The sequence below is a fragment of the Labrus bergylta genome, chromosome 7 (assembly GCF_963930695.1).
Source record: "Labrus bergylta chromosome 7, fLabBer1.1, whole genome shotgun sequence".
NCBI lineage: Eukaryota > Metazoa > Chordata > Actinopteri > Labriformes > Labridae > Labrus > Labrus bergylta.
The window spans coordinates 10,468,963-10,481,191 of record NC_089201.1 but is presented as its reverse complement, the minus strand read 5'-3'; the positions used below and the strand labels follow the sequence as shown (position 1 = coordinate 10,481,191).

Sequence of the window (12,229 nt, the reverse complement as noted above, 5' to 3'; positions counted from 1 at the left end):
TGTACCAGAGTTAGTTATAAGCTAATTTACATCTGTATTTGTAGTATAGGCTGCAGGTGACTAGAAATAAAGGTTGATGGTGCTTACTGGTTGTCTCACAATTGGCCATCTTGAGTTTCTGCTCTCTGCTTCATTGCTTTTCTTTTTGCACTAGATGAATTGAAATCAGGAAGACTGAGCAGGTTTCTCAACAACAGGCTCTGTGTTTTAGGGATTAACGTTGAGTCTTTTAAAAACTTTACAATTACTGTGAATGTTAAGGAATTTAAATTGTGGCAAAGAAACATGTGTTTCTTTTTTGCATTCACAGGCTGGGGGTTCAGTATGGGCACTGAGTTTCAGTTCCACAGCTGGCGGGTGTTTGTTCTGGTTGCGGCTCTTCCTGCAATCTCCTCTTTGGTTGGACTCACCTTCATGCCTGAGAGCCCACGCTTCCTCCTGGAGGTGAGACTGCACAAATGTTTACCACAGACCACAGATGAAATGGTTCTGAGGTACTCAATAAACCTGAACCATCTTATATGGACGCAAATGATGTTGTGTCTATGTTGGTGTGTGTGTGTGTGTGTCGAGCAGAATGCCAAACATGATGAGGCGTGGATGATCCTGAAGCAGGTCCATGACACCAACTGGAGGGCCAAGGGAAAGCCTGAGAAAGTCTTTACTGTGAGTACATGGAGCAACTGAATAGCAGAGAAGAACGTTTTCACTTGGATAAAGTTTCAGGCAGCATTCACAATTTTATCGTAATATCTATTAACAAAAGTATTAGAAATGGAAGCTTCAGCCTGACATGTGGCATTAGTACAGTATGTTGTTTTTTTCAGTCCTTTGTCAGAGGATGACATAATCTATCATATAATAGATTAGTTTAGTGTTTTAACCTCAAACTTGTGCTAAAGCATAAAGACTTATGGATCTGTTTTATAAAAGCAATATCATACTTCAGGGGGTGCTGTTGTACTAAATACCAGCACAGCAGCATCCTTGACAAAACCACAGCACTGCTGATACTCAGTACAACAGCACCTTGACTGTGATTTTGCTTTTATAACACAGTTCAATAAAGGGCGTGTATTTGCAAACATTAAACATATATTGTTCACATAGTGCCCTTGTGATATCTTGATTCTAACGCTGATGGCTGCTTCTGTTGCTCCTGTCATCACTGCTACCTCCTTATGTTGGAGAATATTTGGTATTATCAAACTCTGTTAATGTGAACAGCTGTGAATGAGTTCTTTAGCTATTTCTAATATTACTAATATTACAACTTGAGCTGTTTAGGATTTGTGTTGCGAAGAATCCTCCTGAAGTTTGACATTTTGGATGTGTTTTTTTTAAGGTGACTCACATCAAGGCTCCAAAGACTGCAGAGGATGAGTTTATTGAGATTCAGGCGGCTACAGGAACAGCTGTACAGCGGTGGGCAGTGCGCTCACTAACACTCAGTAAACTGGTACGTAAACACTCCTAACACAAGAGAGGAGCGGTGCTGGCAGTGTGTGGGTTCAGTGGTTAAGACTGTGGTTAGGACTGAAGCCTCAGAGGAGGGTGTATGTGGGTTTCTTTTCTTGTTTGCCTGTCTCCCTCCTCTCTCCCTGAGAGTAGCAGACCACAGGAACAATACAAATGTTTTCTTCTTTTAATGAAGTGAGTTTACTGTTTCATTCTTGGCGGGGGGGAGCTGTGCTCAGTGGTAAAGTCCGTTTGTTAGTGGTCAAGGGTTTGATTCCCCAGCTCCTGTAGCCACATGTCCAATGTGTGCTTGGGCAAGACACTCAACTCCAATTTCCTCCCGCTGCTTTGTCAGTGGTGTGTGAATGTATATGGGATTAATTAATACTGATGGTCACTTAGCAACCTCTGCCATCAGTGAATGGGTGTGAATCAAGCAATCTTGAAAAATGAAGCCAGTGCGGAAGTGCAAAATCCTACAGTTCGTCGAGTGTTCGCTTCACGCTGGCTCCATAAACACCAGAAGTCACATTCACACTAGAGGCAAAAAAAAGCTGTTTTTACAACAGAAATTAACATGTTTACAGTCTGGTACTGGTATAGGTCTGATTAGGGGGGGGGGGGGGGGGTTGGGGGGGTATTAAAAAAACGATAAGTTTTATTCATAGTTAGGCACGTAGCTGACATGGTTGACGGGTGAACGCGATGTAACGGTTCGTCAAGAGGCTTAAAACTCGCCTCAGCTCCAGCTCTCAGCCTGTCATTAGGTTGACTGAAAGTTAGGCTAAGACAGGATTTCCAGCATGGCGGCTGCAGCCTCCAGAACCCCCTGCAGTAACAGAGGGCTGGCGTCACTCAAGCTTCGTCCATTAATATTAACAATCTATGTATTGTGGCTATTTGTCCAAAAAAAAAAATTAAGTTAAAAATTATAAACAAACCACACAAATTCAACAAACAGCCATTGACGCACCGTTCCAGTGAGGCCTTACGCAGGCAATAAGTTCAATGTCCAGTCGGGATCTCTTGTTTCTTCATTTAATAAAGACATACAAACATTTCCATTTGCATCCATTCGCCTGTCTCATTGACATGTGGTAAAAAAAACCTGTGTCCCTTCCTGGTGCATCACCCAACAGTGACACACCTGGAACATTTAAAGGGTTCCTAATCAACCCATGTGCTTGGCAAGGTGCCCACTGAACATTGGTGTTCACAAACAACAAAAACAAATGCAAAACAACAAACAACCAGAAAATGGCTGCTACACTATGGCATGAGTGTGCAAATGTGACCTGTGGTGTAAAAGGGCTATGAGTAGCCAGATTACTAGAAAAGCTACACAAGCTAAAGTCCATTTAGCATATTCCGTTCTGCCAGTACTTGCCTTGATTGTCTCATAAGCTATATCCATAGTTGTGATGCCTTTTCTCATATTGTCTTTAGGTTATTGTTAGCTCAGGGAAACATGTTTTTAATCCGACACATTTGGACCAGTAAGTTTTCAACATATTCATGCATATGATGTATGACGTCATTCACTCACTGTGGGCATTTTCATCAGTGTGAGGAAGAATTAGATTAGCACTGAGCACATCCACTGAGTGTCCCTAAACACTATCTTGACTGCCATTAAAATTTACTTGCCAGTAACCTTACGAAGGAAGGATAACTGAAGCTCTTTTGATGAGACAAAAAACATCTTTAGCATGACAGCTATAGTCACAGGTTCAGAAAGACTGACAGGATAACTACTGCCCTTTCAGCAGCACATCGGTGAATTGACTTACATACAGCCAAATGACTAAATTCAAACACGTGTTTCAGTGGTACTACATATTAGTTTAAGCATTTCAGTTAGGTGATAATGAGTGTAACAGAGCATAAACAAGGGTCTTTGTAAGTGAACTGTACCATTGGCCTTGAAAATGTAAACACACTCTCACCTATAAGGTTCTTACAAACTCTTACAAACACAAAGGAAATGTCTGTTTTTTCCTCCTTTCTAATCAGTTTTTTTCTGCTCGTTAGAGGCAAGACCTACTCCTCAAAACAAGAATGCTTGAAAAAATAACATTGACCTGTCCCTATTATTAGACATAGCTGGCCTGTCTTTTTTTATTTGACGTTTCATCAAACTTTAAATCATTTTTAGCTTCAACAAAAATATCCAACTTTATAAAATAACCTGCATGTCAAGTCACGTTGCATAAAAGTGCAAGTGTTTGAACATTGCTGACCACGATTGCAATTGCAAGTTGATCAAGGTGTCCTGTAATATTGTTGAATCTCTACAACACTGGCCTTACAATACATACTTTCATCGATTAAGGTGAAGAAGAAACATATTTTGTTCTGTTAAAATCTAGACCGACTTGGTTTCTCAGTTCACTGTTTGTTTTCAGGTGTTGAGGAACGTGGCATCTCTCCTGTCTGCAGAGCTGAGGATGGCTACTCTCTTCATGGCCATCATTTGGTTCTGCATGGCTTTCAGGTGAGCCCAAGGTGTCGTTGTTTGCACCACTGTCTGCTGGGTAAAAACAGCAGTTACACATATGATGAGAAAACTGAAGAAATGTGAAATAAACACGATGGATCTAAATAAGCCAATAAATCAGATTACATGGATGCTATGTCAGCCTGCTGGGAAAAAAAGGACAACTGGGCCCACATAATCTTTTATACCTTGAACAATCTACTTCCCATTGAGGTCATCTCTCTGCAGTATTTTTTTTCAGCTGCAGCTTCACTCTGGTTGCTCTATGTACTTTTATGTCTAATGTCTTGTCTTCTCTCAATCTAAAATCTTCACAGTTACTATGGTCTGTCTGTTTGGTTCCCTGACATGATCAAACACCTTCAGAATGAGGAGTATGCGTCCAAGGTCAAGGTAAAGAGAAGAATGGCTATTTGTCCTGATCTGCAAAAAAAAAAAAAAAAAGTTTGAATATTTTCAGTTAAAAAGTACTTGCAATGAAAATATAATATAATATATATATATATATATATATATATATATATATATATATATATATATATATCTATACATATATATATATATATATATCTATATATATAGATATATATATACTGTAAATATATTCTTTTGTCTGTTTTCAGGTTTTCCATAGAGAACGAGTGGAGAACTTCCATTTTAACTTTTCATTAGAGAACCAGATCCATAAAGAAGGGGATTACATCCGTGACAAGTAAGTCTCAGAGTGTCACCTTCTGGACACAAAGAGTCGTAAGGACTTTCAAATGCAAAAACAGCTCATCAGGTAGCTATGTCCAAACAAAGAACACCACTCTGTATTTGTAACTTCACTGACAAAACAAGACAAGATTTTATGTAATAGTGAGTGCTTAAACATCTTTCATTCATTGTGCACAACATTACCAACATTTTCTAACTGAAAGTAGTCAGCACTAAGAAGATGGGTATACACCTCAGCCTAATTCTCATAAGAAACCAATGTCCATGCACAGTTTGGAAGAGGATCCCTATAAACCGGTGCTTTCAATCATTTCATTCTCAGTTATGTTGTTATCAGAAACTGTCTTTGCATGCTTTACTTTGTTGCATGTGATGTTGTATTCATAAAACATTAGCTATATGTCTACAGGTTATCACTATATTGCATATGCTAATGGGCAGAACAGAAAACCATTGAATGACATTGTGAAGACAGTAAACCTAATAGAGGTTTATAGAGGCTTCACACTTTTCTCTTTATCTCTAGTGTTGGATATCATTAGCAGTATACATGCGTATGACAGAGGTTTTCTCCGGATTAAGTTGGTAAAGATACACCCCTATATTTTGTTGGAGCACCCTTAAGTTTCTTTAAATTCAACGTTCGGAAAATAACTAAGCATGACTATGAATGCAGCAGCAGAAGGACATAAGCCTCACAACTAGTTTAGACCTAGGATGAGTTTGTGAGTTAGCAAGATTATGTAATGAGTGATGGGTTGAAGGTTGCAAATACTTGCAAACCGATGAAGACCTTGCTAGGATGTATTTACTGCTGAAATGGGTGCTCTGGTGCTTGCTTTACATTCAATTTTCTGAAGATGTTTTTTGGGCCATTTTTGCCTTTATTGGATAGGACAGCCAAAAAGAGACAAGAGAAGGGAGGCGAGAGCGGGGGATGACTTGGAGCAAACAGCCAAGTCGGTTTCAAAACTCTGGCTGCTGCGACACGGATTATAGCCTCTGTACATGGGACATAACGGCTTGGCTATTCGGCGACCCTCTATTCTTTAACCAGATACTGGTGACAAGACAAAGTTGAGTTGGAGGTGACGATATAAGCCGGCATGATTTGAGCCAACAAGTTCTCAGAACAACTGGTTGTCTGCACAACCCAGTCCACGGAGGTTGCTTAGCTTTCTTGTCAGTTCTTTAGCTGGATTCCCAAACAGCCCCCCTTTCAAACATCTAAACTATCCCTTAAAGAAAGTAGACTTTGCATAACCATTTTCTTCTATCTCCATTCACGGATTCTGCAAAAAAAAAGACAAAATTGTGTGTATCCAAGCAAACAGGACAACAGTCCATGTAGAGAGCAAAAAACCCTGAAATGTATCGAACATATTACTATTCATGATGCCATCTACTATGTGATGATGAAATGTTTTTTCTCTTCATGCAAGTTCAGCCAACAAACCTCCGTCAGATGTCTCTTATTTTGAAACTCCATTCCCGTTTCATCAAGTTGGACTGTACGCAATTGCAATGCACAGAGAAGGCAGTAGCTATAAGTCTTGTATCACCTGCCCGTCTACAATGGAATCCACTACCAGTGGTCAAATTGTCATCAGGTCCGACAATTTGTTCAGAGGTTGACTTTTCTTTGATGAAGATAGGGATTAAGGCATATTACAATGCTCCTTTAGGTGATGCATGCCACCCCTGTTTATAAATTCAAAGCACAGCTCAATGTTAAAGACTTTAAAACTCGTACTTCATGTATTGGTGATCTGTCCATAAAGAGCCAATGAGAGTTTGAGAAAGTAATCAGTGTTGGTCTGGAATTTTTTCCCATCTTTTTCTTGTTTTGTTGTGAAGTCTTTTGCACTATAACAAAATAATGGGGAGTATTTTTCTTCACTGCTGGGAGAGAAGGTGTTCAGTGCAGATATACAGTATGCTACTGTATATTCCTTGACTTATTAGACTTTTGCACAATTATAACACATAGAATGGGTTTTAACTTTATATTCACATGAATAGGGCTCCCATTGTATACATGGTATTGTCATTTCTAATATCATTATCAATGGAGGCCATTTTGGATGTATAACAGTTAAACCCATTTGGGACATTCTGATTCTGTGCTGCCACAACAATACAAGTGAGTCTTGTTACTGTTGGTTTGTGTGTGTGCTGCCCCATCCCATACCCATAGGTTCATCAATATTGAGATGAAGTCAGTGAAGTTTGAGGATTCACTGTTTGAAGACTGTCACTTTGAGGACATCAAGTCCACAGACACGGTGTTTGAGAACTGCACCATCCGTTCCACTGTCTTCTATAATACAGGTAGGTTCAGCTGGAGCAGGACTTTGACACAATTGTAGCACTAGTACAGAAAATAGAAGTGAATTCATGTAAGATTGAAATCTTACTGTGGCCTACAGATTAAATTTGACCCATTATCACATGTGTTTTTATCAGCAGAATGAGTTTCTTTCATCAACCATTGAGATACCAACATCTACCTCATTTCATAGAGATTTGCTTTGAATGACTTTCAACAAGAGGGTCATTTTGAGTTGAACAGACGGATAGCACAATGTAACACTAGGCTAGAGTTTGATATCATGAAGTTAAGTTTATTGTCAAAGGGTTTTTGTTGAATGCATCTTTACTATGACTACTTTTATCTGGGCAGTCAAAAGTCTGTTTGTGTTCTTATGCAGTGAAATCTGTCAAAAAGAGCGGAATATTAAGTTAGCTTGCTCTGTTTCTGTTTGTTACATAAGATCTGATTAACGCATTGGAACATCTGTCAATGGGTGACCAGTAACTAAGAATCTACTTATTTAATAACATTGAGAAAAACTGCCACAACACAATTGGTAGCTTAAACTGATGAAATGTTAATCTCTCCATCTTCAAGCTAACTCATGAGACACATTTTAATGCGTTTCATTTTACAATGGACATAAAAAAAAAACTTGAAAGGTATTGAGTCATGACTAATAAAATTACTCAAAATGAGTAGGTAAAAACAATAATTTGCCTTAATGTTACCAAGCTACAAGGTATTTCTTATACAGAGGCGGACAATTGCCATGCTATCATGAGTAGCTAACTATTAGCATTTACAGTTTATTTATTATATTGATAAGTCATGTACTTTGATACATAAAAGTATCTACATTGAACACAATGTCAGAACCAACCATTAGACTTGCAAACAAACCTCCCCTAAGTTTCAAACACTTACTGTATGTCCCAGCAGAAGCTATCCCTCTTCATACTCAAAAAGGGATTCTTACATTAAAAAGACCACCCATGCAGTCTTTTGCAATCAAATACAACAGCAAGAGATCTCAGGCAGAAGTGACATGAAGACTCTCACACAGTGGCATATGCGTTCTCTCCACCTTTTCCAAGGACAAAAATCATTGTACCTTGATCTCTTTGAGAGTAAAACTTAGCAATTATGTGTGAGGCAATCGCCATAGTATTACACAGTTTTACATAGTTTTATTTCGTTTGTTTTTTGAGTCTTCGCCAGAGAAGTGTCATCAGCATATGAACAGTGACTTTCTCCACTTTGATTTTTTTCATTGTCTCTTTAGTCCAACTATAAAAAAAAAACTGGTGATGACAGCACTGAAATTCTAGCTTTGTTGTTCCGGGTCAAATGTGGGTATTGCAATATAGCAGAAGACACGTGTTACTTGTTGGTACCAGGAAGCAGCCTTGTCTCAGCGAATACATGCTGACTGGTCTTTATAGACAACTAGGCTTCTTAAAGGGATTCTTTACAAGATTCAGCCAGCATTCAAGTCTCAAAATGCCTCTGTGGCTATTCTCAACCTGACTTTTACCACATCAGCTTGTAAATAAATCCAAAACAAAGGAACACACCAAATCATATATTCATATATCTGTACGTTGTTGTACATTTCTTTAAGTAGTTTCAAGGTAATAATGGATACAAGCTTTACCAGAAGCTTTATGAAAAATGTAAGACCATCCTGATTGAAACAAACAATTAAACATTAGTTAAAACTGTGTTATAGAGAAAGAAATTACCCCAAAAAATAATTAATATAGAGGGATGTAGAGAACAAGTCATCAGCTACAGAGAAGCTGAATAAATATAACCTTGACAGATTTTTCGTTGGATCATTGCTCCAGGTTCATGGATTAACAGTTGACCCTTTCATTATGTTTTAACTTAAGTTTAAATGTTTTTCTTGTTCCTTTTTTGTAGATCTATGGGAGGAGAAATTTATTGACTGTAAGATGGAGAACACCACATTTGAGCACAACAAACATGGCTGCCATCTGGACACGTCTGAGGAGAACGATGTTCTCATTTACCTGGTCAGCTTCCTGGGCAGTCTGGCTGTGTTGCCAGGCAACATCATCTCAGCCCTCTTCATGGAGAAGATTGGCAGGGTCAAGATCATAGGTAATATTTGACAGTTTGTAAAAATGTTTGATGATATCTATTTTTACACATAGATATTGTTCCAGGCATAATTTCAATGTCATGGTCGTGTGTATGTGTACACATAAGTTGTTGTAAATACCAAAACTTGGATTGTGTATTATTTAGAAAAGCTTTGTATCACTTGGATCTTTATCTTTTTAATAACTGTTAGAGTTCTTCATGAGGGTCTTTGCTTCTGAATATCAGAATTATTCTAGAAACATAAAAAGGATTACGTTCTGCACATCAGGACATGCTATAAGAAAGAGTTAGGGTGGAAATATCGTTTTTTTCAGTTCTTACATGACTAGGGAGTGATGAAAGCTAGTTGAGGGCTATCCTTCATTCACAGAAAATAATTAAACAGACCGAACATACATCCTTAGTTATGTTCAAACTGTCCCCCTGCCCTTTAGAAGAAATTAGTCCACATGTTTCACTCAATTATCAATTCACACACATTACTGTACACTGTCATTACTGTATCAACAGTACTATGTGGGTCAGAAATAAATTGACTTGGTTTTTAGTAAAAAAAAAAATCCAGGCTTGTTATCCTGTAAAGCTTTGCTGTTACTCTGATAATATGAACCATTATGACCAAATCAAACACAGATGCTTCACACAGCCTTCACAGTGCCAAAAATACTAAAGTCTGAAAGGTCTATTTATTCATCAATAAATGTAGAAAAACTAGTTTGAACCCAGTTCATTTGCTGTTGTTAATTTGCAGCGAGGATGAACACAAAGACAAAGACTTAGGTTGTTTGGGGGCGCCGGTGGCCGAGTGGTTAGTTTGCACTCCCCATGTACAGAGGCTGTAGTCCTCGAAGCGGGAAACCTAGGGTCGAATCTGACCTGTAGGTCCTTTCTGCATGTTACTCCCCACTCTGTATTGCCCAATTTTCGACACTATCCACTGTCCTGACTCTCCAATAAAGGCACAAAAGATAAATCTTAAAATAAAATGTGTTTGTATATATTATGTTTAAATCCACTTTAAAATCTAATTTCAATATAATAAATGTCTGCAGGTACAGTTAAAATGACTATAACAGCTGGTATCTCTTGTTATTTATGCAAACAAGGTCCTTTCAGATGCTAAGTAAACAATTTGAAAAGTATCTCAATCTTTGTATTTAAAAAGTTTTGTTTTTTTGTGTAAAATAAATACATAATGATACTCTACTGTATGAATTGATGTAATCATATTATTTCCTCAGGTGGCTCCATGCTCATTTCAGCAGGCTGTACCTTCTTCCTGTTTCTGAGCTTCAGCCAATCAGCAATCATTGCCTTGCAGTGTCTGTTTTGTGGCGTCAGTGTAGCTGCATGGAACGGCATCGAGGTGGTGACTGTGGAACTGTACCCTGCTTCTAAAAGGTATAATACTTTTTTAAAGCAGCCATGTTGATACTGCAGAGTTCAAAATCAATTCAAGCCAAATGAAAAACAAAAAATGTCACGACAATACATTTTCCACCATGGGGTGGTTATTGGCAGAAAACAAACATCCTTTTATCAGTCGCTAGACATGGAACAGTAGAGGAAAATAAATCAGTATATCATTGGGAGTTTGCCAGCAGCTTAAGCAAAACACTATACTGTAACTAGTTTTTTGTAGAGAGGGTATGTGCTTCCAGACTAAACATAGTGAATGATTTCACAGAGGTGATGCATAATAAATGAAGGCTCTGCCTCCCATACTAATGCTAAAGACTTAAGGACCAAATGCAATGTTCTGAGATTATAAAAGGGAACTATTTTACATACAATGGGCCTGAGCATTAAGGGCTTTGATTGTAATTTAATTAAATTGTACTTTAGTTCCAGATGTGGCAGGAAGTGGATGCAAAGAAGTTAATATGAAACACAGTTCACATACTGCAACATTTTGGACTCGATGAAAAGTCTTAATGATGCTGCTGTTGTGGTTGAATGATAATAAGGAATTCCAGTATTTAGGCCTATAAGTGAACATTGTTTTTAAAAAAAATAATTATATATATATATATATATATATATATATATATGTTTCCCACACATAGACGATACTTGGGCGGGCCGCCAAGTAATTCATGGCAGCCAGAGTATATTTCCGACCTGTTTTTATTTATTTTTTCATTCATTCAAAAAATTGCTGCATGCACAAGAGAGCAAGCGAGTGCAAGTGGGGGAGAGAGAGCGCGTGCGAGTAAGTGCAGGCTCGCTCATGGCTCCGTGCAGCAAAACTCCTATCTCGACTCTTGCGGAGAGACAGGAGAGGCAGGAACCAAGAGAGCGAAATCACATCAGCTTCAGAGAAAGAGAGAGAAGGTCAACACATTTGACATAAATACAAACCTAATATTAAAATTAGGGCTGGGCACGTTAACGCGTTATTTTCGCGTTAACTCATTTATTAATTATCGCCAACAATTATTTTATCTCGCATTAAAGCAGTTTTTATTATTTATTTTCTTATTGTAAAAGTCTGTTGCTCACTGGCTTTTATTTTGTAAAATTCCATCGTGAGCGAGCCTAGTATGTTGCTTACTGCTGCGCATGACTGCTGCGCATGACTGCTGCGGCGCTCACAGGAAAGAGGAAACAGTCAGAAAATAATTGGCGGATAATCAAGCATGGAGAAGGGTACGGAACTTTTACATGGCCATTTTCATTTTCAAGTTCTTCTAGACGCCGCAGTCGACAGAGCCAAAGTTATTTGTAACCACTGCAAAGTTTAATTTTCTTATCACCGGAGTACTTGATAAGTACTCCAAAATATGTTGCAGCCAGAAACTCAGGCAGATGCTGAAAGGTCGTTTCACTTGTCTTCACTTTATAACTGTTTCTCACTCACAGACTCTACCTAGTGGTGTAGATTATGCAGCGCATTTAATTAATAACATGTCAACATCAACTGCTTGAATAATGTTGCAGTTCAGAAAAATACATTAACATTAGCAACTTTGAAGATGAATTCAAAAAGATTATAAACTAAAGAATTTCAAAATGACAAGTACAACAAAAATGTGTTTGTTTTAGTTTTGTATTTATTTGCCTTGATTACATTGTTTAAGTTGAGAAGTACATTTACAATAAAAGTGCGC

General features: G+C 38.1%; 1 protein-coding gene across 3 annotated transcripts in view; it reads left to right on the top strand.

The window, feature by feature from the left end:
• Positions 1-12,229, top strand: part of LOC109996943 (synaptic vesicle glycoprotein 2B) — a 55,178-nt gene that overhangs the window by 39,539 nt on the left and 3,410 nt on the right. For all 3 annotated transcript variants that reach the window (XM_065956721.1, XM_020651283.3, XM_065956720.1), the window contains exons 6-14: positions 311-444; positions 577-666; positions 1,346-1,459; positions 3,864-3,952; positions 4,273-4,348; positions 4,579-4,667; positions 6,873-7,006; positions 8,916-9,116; positions 10,361-10,520. In XM_065956721.1, the coding sequence (XP_065812793.1) occupies positions 311-444; positions 577-666; positions 1,346-1,459; positions 3,864-3,952; positions 4,273-4,348; positions 4,579-4,667; positions 6,873-7,006; positions 8,916-9,116; positions 10,361-10,520 (1,087 nt within the window). The remainder of the gene's footprint in view (positions 1-310; positions 445-576; positions 667-1,345; positions 1,460-3,863; positions 3,953-4,272; positions 4,349-4,578; positions 4,668-6,872; positions 7,007-8,915; positions 9,117-10,360; positions 10,521-12,229) is intronic.